Here is a 12,888-nt window from a genome sequence, read left to right as displayed (position 1 = left end):
TTTCTTTCCTTCTCTCTCTCTCTCTCTCTCTCTCTCTCTCTCTCTCTCTCTCTCTCTCTCTTTCTTTCTTTCTCAGTTAGTTAGTTAGTTTTACATAGCCCATGGCATCTCATTAGCATTACCTCTATAGGAATTGGTGCATGTATTGCAGTGGAGCATGAGGAGCCCACAAAGGTCCAAACTCCTGGGGAAAAAAATCCTTATAAGAGTAAACACTACACTTAGTACAGACTCTTTCTATGTGGGCCTCAAAGCTGGTGTCACTCTACTGCTGCCTCCTAAATACTTTATTAACAGGAGTTAACGGAAGTGAGCCACAGCTCCTAGCCCCTGGTACTTCTCTTAGCTAATCATAAAATATTAGTTATGCTCTTTTCATTTTTTGCAGAACTCAGATGATTGGGAGAGATTGTAAATATGAAAATAGTTTTCAGTATGGAGAAGCCCATCGCCGAATTCCAGAATATGTTGTTAACAAGGGCATGCCTTCTGCAACAGCAGTGTATGAAAGCAATGTGTGTGCAAGAGGCATCCGTGCTCACTCCCCTTCGCGTGTGCATCTCACAGATGAAACTGGAGCGGAACCATCTGAGAATAAGGAACATGTGCATGTAGCTTTTCAGTATGAGAAACGTTATGCAGATGTCACTTCTGAGCCCTCTCACATACTAGAAGGTCCTAGAGAGATAGTTTATCAAAAGAAACAGCCTAGTGAAGCCTATAGGATTCTCACTTCTGATCAAAATTATGAGAGAATTGACAGTGAAGGTACATATAATCCGTTTGAAAAAGCCATCCAGAGATATGCTTATTTTCAGATGTATGAACAACTCCACACTAGAGTGAAACCATTTATGTGTAAGCAATGTGGGGAAGCCTTTGTTCATTTCAGCCAACTTGTCTACCATGAAAGAATTCATACGGGAGAGGAATGTTATGTGTGTAATCAGTGTGGAAAAGCATTTAGACACTATTCATACCTCCAGAAACATGAAAGAATTCACAGTGGAGATACACCTTATGTGTGTAAGCAGTGTGGCAAAGCCTTTGTTCGTTCCTCACACCTTCTTGTCCATGAAAGAATTCACACTGGAGAGAAACCTTATACATGTAAGCATTGTGGGAAAGCCTTCAGTCATCACAGTGCCTGCTACAGACACGAAGTCATTCACACTGAAGAGAAACCCTATGTCTGTAAGCAATGTGGGAAAGCATTTACTTGTTCTACATCCCTTCGCAATCACGGAAGAATTCACACTGGAGAGAAACCTTACGCATGTAAGCAGTGTGGCAAATCCTTCATCCAACGTGATGCTTGCTACAATCATGAAAGAACTCATACTGGAGAGAAGCCCTATGTGTGTAAGCAGTGTGGGAAAGCATTTACATGGTCCACATGCCTTCGCAACCATGAAAGGACTCACACTGGAGAGAAACCTTACACATGTAAGCATTGTGGAAAAGCCTTCACCCATTCCAGTACCCGGTATAGTCATGAAAGAATTCATACTGGAGAGAAACCGTACGTTTGTAAAAAGTGTGGCAAGGCATTCATTCATTCCAGTCATCTTATCAGCCATGAAAAGATCCACACTGGGGAGAAACCGTATCCATGCAAGCATTGTGGGAAAGCCTTCATTCAACGGAAGGCGTGTCACAATCATGAAAGAACTCATACTGGAGAGAAACCCTATGCATGTAAATATTGTGAAAAAGCATTTAGGTGTTCCACATACCTTCGGAACCATGAAAGAACTCACACTGGAGAGAAACCTTATATATGTAAGCATTGTGGAAAAGCCTTTACACATCAGAGCGCCCGTTACCGTCATGAACGAATTCACACTGGGGAGAAACCCTACGTGTGTAAAAAATGTGGGAAAGCATTCAGTGATTGTAGCTACCTTGTGAAACATGAAAGAATTCATTGGAGAGAAACCTTACACATGTAAGAATCGAGAAGCTTTTATGTGTTCCACATTCCTTTACACACACCAGAAAAGAACTGAGAATTTTACAGCAGTGTATCTGGTGGCCTTGTCTGTGCACAACTTATATGCATGAAAGAAATGTGAGAACAGCTCACAAAGACCCATTATTTAAAGTGTATATACATATGGAGAACAATTGAAATTTTCAAAAGTGTAGTTGTATCCCTGATACGCAAGCATATATAGGATAAAATCCTATGGCACTGGGCATGATAGGATGTGCCTTTTATTCTAGCACTGGGCAAGATGGGGATGGTAAAGAGTAGAGAATTATAATGGATATAGTGGATTTGAACACCCCATGGGAAGTTTGGGATGAGCCAGTTACAAGCAAGTAGAATTTTCTTTGCAAGAAGAAAAGAAAAAGCTATAGAGACGGTTCAGCTGTTCAGAGCCCATGCTGCTCTGCCGGGGGACCTGAGTTTGTCTCTCAGCATCAACATTGTGTGGCTTACAAGCATCTGCAATTCCAAATCCAAGAACTGTGATGCCCTCTTCTGGCCTCTATAGGTATAGAACACATGTGATGCATATACATATAAATAAGTCTTTTTTAAAAATTATGTATACAAAGCAAATAGGAGAAACGTGGGTTGTTTTGTTTTGTTTTTTCAAAAAAGTCTGAAGTATCATGTAGTCTAATCTTGTAAGAATAATAAATGTGGAGACAACAAATTTATTTGCACAGGATATTTCTGGAAATAACCTGGAGTACAGTAAAATTATGATCATTTTTATCATTGTCTGATTCTTACATGAGATCTTTAGTTTGCATTATTTTTTTTTTTATATTTCTGATACAAGACTTGGTGAATAATGTCATGATTTTGCCTGCCTATATTTCCTGGTTCTTGAACTGCTGAATCTAACACGACACTGTCTCTAGCAATCCAACCACATCCATATAAAGAAACATTTGCATTGAGGTGATGTAAGCTTGATTAATTAATTACAGTTCGGTGGGTGTTGTTTAATGAAGTGAGGCAGTGCTTTTTCTACCTTACTGTAGAGCTGTTGGAGTCATTGAACGGAGATACATTTGTAATAAAATGTATTTGTTGGCAAATGTGCTTCATTTGAAAGTGAAACTGTAAGCTGCTTAAAAGTGCTTTCTTGCTCTTACATGTCATTTTTAAAAAATATTAATCCCTTTGCTATTTCCTTACATTTATGTGAAAAATGGAATGTTTCTGGCATTTGTATAGATTTTATATTTTGTGCTTTTTAGTGTATGCGTTCTAATAGGTGTTTTGTTTCTTTTTTGTTTGTAGATAGGATATTACTATGTATGCTTGGCTGGCCTAGAGCTTACATAGTTCCTGCCTTTGCCTCCAAAGAGTTGGAATTAAAACTTACACTACCACCTCATATGAGATTTTTGTATGTGTGTTTTACAGGGGGGTTGGTTTGCTTTGGTTTGGTTTGGTTTTATTTTTGTTTGCTTCCTTGGTTTGTTTGTTTGTTTAAGGGTCTCACAGTGTAGCTCTGGCTGTCCAGGTACTATGTACAGCCTGGCCTCAAACACACAGATTCACCTGCCTCTGATTTTCAATGGCCAGGACTAAAATGCACAAGCCAATGTTTGGCTGTGTGTTTTGCAGGGTTGTTTTTTTTTTTGGGGGGGGGGCATAATTTAAAAAATTGTTATTGGTGAGTGTATATGTTTAAACTGACCTTCATATGGGTGCCTGTGGAGGCCACAATTCTCAGATCCTTGGAGTTGGAGTTATAGATTGTTGTCAAACAGCTGAAATAGGTGCTGGGAACTAAAGTCCACTCTGAACACTAGCAAGAAATCTTAACTGCTGAGCCACGTCTCCAGTCCCTTCTTGCTCTTAATTTTTCTGACAGTTTTAAACACTTACATAATTAATTCCTTTTCTCTCTCATATTCCTTTTCATCTCCCACCCTCTCTAGCTGAGATCCTTAACAAGTCACCTTTTTTTCCCATGTCTTATGTGTGCCCCAGTTTAGTCCAACTCAAGTTTCTTGCTCAAGCATAGATTAGAAATGATCTTCTGGAGAGCAAATTGTCTGAGCCTCTACCACTGGAAAGATGACTGTTTCTCTCCAACAACCAGAACTGTCAATAGCTCTGTTGTGATAGATAGCCCTCCTGTAAACCTGCTTCCCACCTTAATTTGTAAAATAAAGGAGAGCTGATGATTGGGCAGATAAAAGGAAAGGTAGAGAGGGGAGAAAATGGAAGAGGGAGAGGATGCAGAGGAGGAGGAAGAAGAAGAAAAGCGGAGCAGAAGAAACATGGCCTAGAGAAACCGCAAGTTCTAAGGGGTCTCATAGATGTGGAAGATGGTAGTGTAGTGGCAGGTCTGCCCAATCTAGGCACACAGCATGTATTCATGTTAACTGAGTTCTGGTTTCATTGCCGGGCATATTTGGGTTGGAGATTTACCACAGCATAGCTCCCTACTGGATATGTGGAGATTCACATTTCTTTCCCCTATTCATGATTGAATTGGCCCAATCTGGTACAGGTTACCATAGGTGCAGTGAGTTCTTAGCATACACAACACACATCATTTTTTTCATTGTCATGTAGCCCTAGATGTCTAGAACTAGCTATGTAAACCAGGCTGTCTGCTAACTCAGAGTTCTGCCTACCTCTGCCTCCTGTGCTGGGACTAAAGGCATATTCCACTATGCTCAGCAAGTTTTTACATGTTTTTGCTCCACTTTTTTAATCCTTTGTCCTTATTCTACCCCCTCTTCTGCACTATTCTCTGGTCCTGGAAGGGAAGGACCCATTTAGGAATCAACACTCTACCTTTACTTATTCATGGCACTTGGTCAGGTATGGGTTTCTACCATCTCTGATGAAGAGTGTGTAGAACATTAATCTCTGGTTGTGAGTGCTTACAAGATGGTTTGACGAGGTGACCATGTAAATATAGTAGTACGTCCCCCTCCCCCAGGACCTATGGCCTCACCAGCCACGGGCTTTTAAACTGGGTTTGAAGAACTAGGTATGCATCTCTTGTCAGCAAACAATGCTTCCAGTATAAGGACACATCCAATTGAGTTGTTGGCCAAAGGGATCCCATAGAAATCCCAGGATGGGGCTGGTGAGATGGCTCAGCGCATAAGAGCACTGACTGCTCTTCTGAAAGTCCTGAGTTCAAATCCCAGCAACCACAGGTTACTCACAATGTGAGTCACAATGAAATCTGACGCCTTCTTCTGGGGTGTCTGAAGACAGCTACAGTGTACCTATTTAAAATAATAAATAAAATCTTTGGGCCAGAGCGAGCGGGGTTGACCAGAGTGATCAGAGATCCTAAATTCAATACCCAATAACCACATGAAGGCTCACAGCCACCTATATAGCTACAGTGTACTCATATACATAAAATAAATAAATAAATCTTTTTTAAAAAATCCCAGGATGTTGCCAAGACAATAGGCTGTTGTATGAAAACTGACAGCAAGGCCCCTTGCTTAAAACACCATCCATACAACTCATTGAACATGAAGAGGTAGAGCTGGTGCCTAGATAGAACTCTCACTACATCTAGTGTCTTTGGTATGAAAAAGTACTTTGCAGGCTACCAAAAGAGAAATGTAAATACCAACCTGCCACAAACCATTTGATCTACAATCTGTCTTGTCTGCAAAATATGCTAGAGCAATGGTAGCACAAAGCTTATAGGAATAACCAATGCTGTTTGATTTAAAATCTTTTCCATGACATGGAATCTATATTCAATATTGGGTGACCAAGAACCAGAGACTAGATATCCCAGAGACCTAGGGTAAAATCAAATACTACTGGTCTAAAAAAAAAAAAAAAAACTATTGATAAAATGATATTCTGCTATATTCATAGATTGGTGCCTTATGTAGCCATCATCAGATAGGCCTCTTCCCACAGCACATGGGCACAAATAGAGAGAGATCCACAGCAAGATATTATGTGGAGAGCATCTAAATGAGATATCTCCATCAGTCCCTCTCCCTCAGAGCTCGCAGGAAGAGTGTAGAAGCCAGAGGATGGAGGGAGTAAGGAGAACAAGGCCCTCTGAATCAATTAAGCAAAGCTCATAGGAGTTCACAGAAACTGAAGCAACGAGCATAGGGTCTGAGCCAGTCTGCACCAAGGTCTCTGCATATATATACATTATAGCTTTCAGTTTAGTGTTTTATGGGACTCCTGAGGGTCTGACAGGTGGGTCTCTGATTCTTGTACCTTCTCTTAGAGTTCTTTTATCTTACTATATTTTATTTTGTTATTAAAAATACTGAGAAGTAAGAGAGAAGGTGGGGGGGGGGGCTGGAATGAGTTTCCTCCTGTGGAAATGGCCTCTAATGCAGTCAGAAATGGGTTGTTCAGCCCTGCAATATTTATTCCACTATTTTATTATTAAGGTACATGTTGCCTGGTAGGTCATTATTATAGTTCACCAGACATATACTTAGGTAAGACTGCTCATATTTCTTCCCTTTCAGCCTACATAACTGCTTCTGGCATGATGAAGGCTAGCCAGTAGGTATCCATCTTTCAGTTCCAGCTTGATTTCTCTGTGCCCTGTGGCAAAAAAAAAAAAAAAAAAAAAAAAAAAAAATGTGCAGTAACTTCAGCAATAGGGTCTTAACAGTTTGCTCTGCTAAGCAACCAAGAGCAATAGTAACAGATTGTATTTGGCAGGGGATCTCTGTGGCATGTCCTGCACTTGGCACTTGGATTTTCACTAAGTAACCCATGGCTTCTTGTAGGAATACTATTCATCCACTGAGGGTGGTTCCATTCATACTCTAAAATTTATATTTGAAATAAGTTTATAATTTTCTAGATGGATTTTCATATATGCTTGTATTTGGTTATTTCTTCCCCCTATTTATCCCTATTCTACCATTTCCCTGTTACACATTTTTACCTTCATTATTTCTTCTCTTTCAGTTTCATATGTGATAGGTTGCACACTTGAGTGACCCCCTTCTATTTGCCTGACCCTTATAGCATACAATGTCAAGTACACTGCTATAAAAATGTATGAGTAGGGGCTGGAGAGATGGCTCAGTGGTTAAGAGCACTGCCTGTTCTTCCAGAGGTCCTGAGTTCAATTCCCAGCAACCGCATGGTGGCTCACAACCATCTGTAATGGGATCCGATGCCCTCTTTTGGTGTGTCTGTAGATAGCTACAATGTGTTCATATACATAAAATAAATCTTTTTTAAAAACTATGATATACATAAAATAAATCTTTTTTAAAAACTGTATGAGTAGGAGCTGCATAAAAGGGAGGACGTTAGGTGTTTGTCTTTCTGAGTCTGTCTGGTTACTGAGTCTGTCTGGGTTACTTCACTCAGTTCTAAGTCTCTTTCCAATTTCATAATTTCATTCTTTACCTATGAATGAGATTCCACCGTATATATAAGTACCAAGTTTTCACTATCTACCCAACAATTGACAGTTTTTAATTGCACTTCCTTGAGTGCATAAGTACAAGTATCTATCTCTTAGGGTATGTGCACAGGAATAGTATTGTCAGGACATGTGGCAGTTCTATTTTTAAATTATTTTTAAAAGAACCTCTACACTAATGTCCATCATGGCTGAACTAATCAACATTAGGTCAAGGTTACTATTTTCCTGGTTTGGTTTGGTTTGGTTTGGTTTGGTTTGGTTTGGTTTGGTTTGGTTTGGTTTGGTTTTTCAAGACAGGGTTTCTCTGGGTAGCCCTGGCTGTCCTGGAACTCACTCTGTAGACCAGGCTGGCCTTGAACTCAGAAATCTGCCTGCCTCTGCCTCCCAAGTGCCGGGATTAAAGGCGTGCGCCACCACTGCCCGGCAGTTTGTTTTTTAATCAGCATTTATTATTTGTTTTCTTAGTCTTGGCCATTCTGACAGGTGTAAGATGAAGAAATGAAGTTGATCAAATTTTCATTACACACTTTTTTATAATTTTCTTACTGATTTTTTTCATCTTTGAAAACTTTCATTGCATACGCCATTTTTAATGGGGTCGTTTTCCATGTGTTTGGAGTTTTGTAGTACTTAATGTATTCTCTGCAGGAATCTCCTATTAGATATAGCTGGTAGAGAGTTTTCTCCCGTTCTGTAGACTGCTTGATTGACAGATTATGTGCAGGATAAAAGTTTTTAAGTTCCACACCATGGCGGCAGTTGATTGTTGGCCTTATTCCTGAGCTACTGGACTCCTATTCAGAGCGTCCTTATCTGCGCCTGTGTATTTGAATGTACTCCCTACTTTATCTTCTAGTAGCTTCAGAGTTTCAGGTCTAACACTGAACTCTTTGATCCATTTGGAATTGATTTTTTTAAAAACAGAGTGATAGGAGTCACCTTTCATTTTTGCACTTGTAGACATTCAGGTTTCCAAGTACCATTTTCTGTCTTTTGCCCAGTATGTATTTTTGTCTTGTAAAAGTCAAATAACTGTAGCTGTTTGAACCTCTATCTGGATCTTCAATTGTATTCCAGGGATCAGTATAGGTTGTTGTTCTACTACCTTGGCCCTTTTGAAAATCATTACTATTACTATTGTTCCAGAGTATAGCTTGAAGTCAGGAGTAGTGATACTTCCAATTGTGTTTTTATTGTTCAGCATCTTTTTCTTGTTGTTTCTTCTTCATTGGTTTTCCTGGGCCTTATGCTTCCATGTGAATCTTAAGACACATTTTCTCTGCTTCTGTGAAGAACTGCATTAGAATCTTGATGGGAGTTGCACTAGACATGTAGAATACTTTTGGTAGAAAGGTCATTTTCACAGGACTAATTCTTATTCATTAGCACGAAAGGGCTTTGCATCTTCTGGTGTTTTCAATTTCTTCAGTATTTAAATAGTTTTATTCTATAGGTCTTTAATTTCTTAATTAGATTTATCCCAAGGTTTGTTTATTTGTTTTGATAAATACGGAGGCTGCTGATTTTAGTGTGTTAATTTTGTAACCTTCCATTTTGCTGAAAATTCTTATCAGCTCTAGGAGTTTTCTGGTGACATATTTGGAGTCTTTCACAGTAGCATAGTAGCATTTCCAAATAGGGATACTTTGACCTCTTCCATTCTTAGTTATCCCTTTACTTTAGCCATGACTTCAAACATTATATTAAATAGTATTGATGACAGTTAACTTCTTAGTCTTGTTCATAATTTTACTTGAAATGCATTGTGAGTTTTTGCCACTTAGCATAATGGTGCTATAGATTTTTCATATATACCTATTGAGATATGTTCCACCCCTTTCTAGTATCCCCCAAGGACTTTATTATAAAAGGGCTTAGGATTTTGTCAAAGGCCTTTTGTATATCCTAATCATATGATTTACATATTTGGGCTTATTTATATAACACATTTACTGATTCAAGCCTGTTGAACCATTCCTGTATACCTGAAATGAGACCAGATTAATCAAGGCAAATAATGCCTTTTACATATTCCTAGTTCCATTTCTGTTTGTTTTCTTGCTGTAGTACTCAAGTCCATTAACTGAGCTGGGAATGGCAGAGACAAACTGTGTCTCCAGTTGATGGGATTTCACCTTCTGGCCTGTGGCTTTGTGATACCCTTGGAGCATTGTTTTAGAGTTTGTGCTTAGTTCACAGTTTCTCAATTTCCTGTTCAGATGGTGATGTTCGTCCCAGCAGCAGTTGCTATGAAATTACTGGATAAACTGCCCACCAGCACACCTTTTGTAGTTTTCCTGGTAGAGGTCTATTCACCTGGTTTTAGCCATCCAGTGACCGGTGGATTCTGTAGCTATAGTAGCTCCTGCACCGGATTCAGTCATAGCAACAAGTTCAGTCTAATATTGATTATTTGGTTTATTATTACTCTTTCTTAAAGTTTTTAACATATTAATCCATGGTCAACTCAGTCACGTTTTTATAATTAGCAAAGATTTTTCTCATATTCTGTGGACTATTTTTCCACTCAATTTTAATCTTTGTATTTAAATTGTGTGTGTGTTTTAAAATTCTTGATGTAGGGGTGGATGAGCATGCTGTCATATGCCTTTTGTTTCAGTACCTGGAAGGCAGAAGCCCTAGACACATATACATGCAGGAAACACTGCAGAGACTCAGCAAATTGTATTTACGTGTTTTATTCATTTATATATACCTGTAACAACAGTGAAATAATAATGAAAGACTTTGGGTGGAAGTAGCGGGGGGGTGAATGTGGGAGGGGTAGTGATGTAATTATATTTTAATAAAAGCAAAAATGTGGAGAGCTGGAGATTGATCAGCAGTTACGAGCACACGAGAGGTGGTGGCATATACCTTTAATCTCAGCATTCTGAAGGCAAAGGCAGGAAGACCACTGCGAGTTCTAGGACAGCCGGGGCTACACAGAGAAACCCTGCCTTTAAACAAAAACAAAATCTACTCACCGCTGCTCTTCCAGAAGTCCCAGACTTAAGTCCCAGCCTCCATATATGGTGGCTCACAACAATCAATAGACCCAATGCTCTCTGCTGGTCTCCTTTGGCATTGCATGATGTAGAGCACAGTTATGTATGCAGACAAAATAACTAAAACAAACATAGGATAGATAAAAAAAAAAATAAGTTAAAAACCCAATCCACCTTTCTTGGTTTTCCAACTGACAAATTTGAGCTTGTGTGCATTTGAACTTTTGGGCTAAATGTATGTATGCATGTGGTGTGTGTATGAGGTTTGCACAGTTCTTACAAATGTAGACCTTTTCTCCAGAGTGTGTGTGTGTGTGTGTATACATATATATAGAGAGAGTATATACACATTATCCTTCATATTTGTGAATGAAAGCAAGCTGACCACAGCAATTTGACATGCTTTACACTCATAAAAATATACCTACTATGAATGTTCGTGAGCTCAAAAATACTGCAGTATGTTGAGATCTGTACATTTTGTGCATCTAAATTTATCCTTCAGTGTATTTTCATGTTAGCAATTAGAATTACAGTCACTCAAGGCTTGCCCTTATGGCTTAAATACATAATTTTTTTTTTCTCTCCAGTCTTAGGGGAAAAATCTGTGTATTTGAAGGTGATTGGTTAGAATGGCTCTCCTATGTGTGATAGTGACTTGAGATAGTTTCCCATATACATGTATACACTATGCAATTTCGCTCCAGTGTCATCCCACTGGCACCTGTGAAGGTAAATGGAAGTAATGTTTTTAGATATTATGTTTATAGGATTTCTCTGGCGAGTCTTGTACTAACTGTGAACATGACCTGAAGACATCCCACACTGCTGCTGATGTATAGAAGCCTTCTTTCTAGCTCTTTATTATGTATAGGAAGGTTTACACAGTTCTTACAAATATAGACCTTTTCTCCAGTATGTATTTTTTTTTCATGAGTTTTAAGGAAAATGTAATGAGGAAAGGCTGTCATATACAGTTTTTTGGTTCGGTTTGGTTTAGATAGGGGAGCCCTTGCTAGTCTGAAACTATGTAGACTTGGCTGGCCTAGAATCAGAGATACACCAGGCTCTCCTCCCACCTGCTAAGTAGCTTGATTGGAGGGGTTCAACACCACAACCGCCACATACTGTTTAAATACATAAGGTTTCCCAATAACTCACTTCCATGTATGTGTAGGTAAGTAAAAGATAATTTTTGGAGTTTGGTTTTTCAAGTCAGGGTTTCTCTGTGAAGCCCTGGCTGTCCTGGCACTCACTGTATAGATAACGCTGGCCTCAAACTCAGAGATCCACTTGCCTTTACCTCCTGTGAACTACGACGAAAGGCATGTGCTGCCACCACCTGGCTCAAAAGAGTATTTTTAAAATACATCTATAGAGTCTCTCCAGAGTGAGGCTGCAAATTTGTGAAGGAAACTAGAAGGAACAGACTTTCCTGAATTGTTTAGGGACGGTAGTTTCGTTTGGAGTGGATCCTTTGATTTTCTTGAGAGTTGTAATGAGACAAGCCGATCCCACTGTTTACACAGAAATGATTCCCTAGAGCATTTCGTTTCTTTCGAGAATATGAATGTAACTGCAGCACCTGAATGCTTCCCCACATTGCTTATGTTCATGTTTTTCTTTTTTTATTTAAACAATTTTATTAGACATTTTCTTCATTTACAATTCAAATGCTATTCCGAAAGTCCCTTATACCCTCCCCCAGCCCTGCTCTCCAACCCACCCACTCCCACTTCCTGGCCCTGGCATTACCCTGTATTGGGGCATATGATCATTGCAAGACCAAGGGCCTCTCCTCCCAATGATGGCCGATTAGGACATCCTCTGCTACATATGCAGCTAGAGACATGAGCTCAGGGGATACTGGTTAGTTCATATTGTTGTTCCTCCTATAGAGTTACAGACCCCTTCAGCTCCTTGGGTACTTTCTCTAGCTACTTCATTGGGGTCCCTGTGTTCCATCCAATAGATAACTGTGAGCATCCACTTCTGTATTTGCCAGGCACTGGCATAGCCTCACAAGAGACAGCTATATCAGGGTCATGTCAGCAAAATCTTGCTGGCATATGCAATAGTGTCTGTGTTTGGTGGTTGATTATGGGATGGATCCCCAGATAAGGCAGTCTCTGCATGGTCCTTCTTTCTGTCTCAGCTCCAAACTTTGTCTCTGTAAGTCCTTATATGGATATTTTGTTCCCCATTCTAAGGAGGGACAAAGTATCTACACTTTGGTCTTCCTTATTCTTGAGTTTCATGTGTTTTGCAAATTGTAACTTGGGTATTCTAAGTTTCTGGGCTAATATCCACTTATCAGTGAGTGCATATCATGTGAGTTCTTTTGTGATTTGGTTACCTCACTCAGGATGAAATCCTCCAGATCCATCTATTTGCCTAAGAATTTCATAAATTCATGTTTTTAATAGCTGAGTAGTACTCCATTGTATAAATGTACCACACTTTCTGTATCCATTCCTCTGTTGAGGGACATCTGGGTTCTTTCC

General features: G+C 39.5%; 1 protein-coding gene across 1 annotated transcript in view; it reads left to right on the top strand.

Moving 5' to 3' along the window:
• LOC110284022 (zinc finger protein 883-like) overlaps positions 1 to 3,349 on the top strand; it is a 15,911-nt gene extending 12,562 nt beyond the window's left edge. The window contains 2 exon segments of the mRNA XM_029471068.1: positions 389 to 1,927; positions 1,929 to 3,349. Coding sequence (XP_029326928.1) covers positions 389 to 1,927; positions 1,929 to 2,064 — 1,675 coding nt within the window. The 3' untranslated portion in view covers positions 2,065 to 3,349.
• The last annotated feature ends 9,539 nt before the right edge of the window (positions 3,350 to 12,888 follow it).

Source organism: Mus caroli, chromosome 17, assembly GCF_900094665.2.
Source record: "Mus caroli chromosome 17, CAROLI_EIJ_v1.1, whole genome shotgun sequence".
In the NCBI taxonomy this organism is placed as follows: Eukaryota; Metazoa; Chordata; class Mammalia; order Rodentia; family Muridae; genus Mus; species Mus caroli.
The sequence above is the reverse complement of the archived record's forward strand: the minus strand, read 5'-3'. Positions and strand labels throughout refer to the sequence as shown.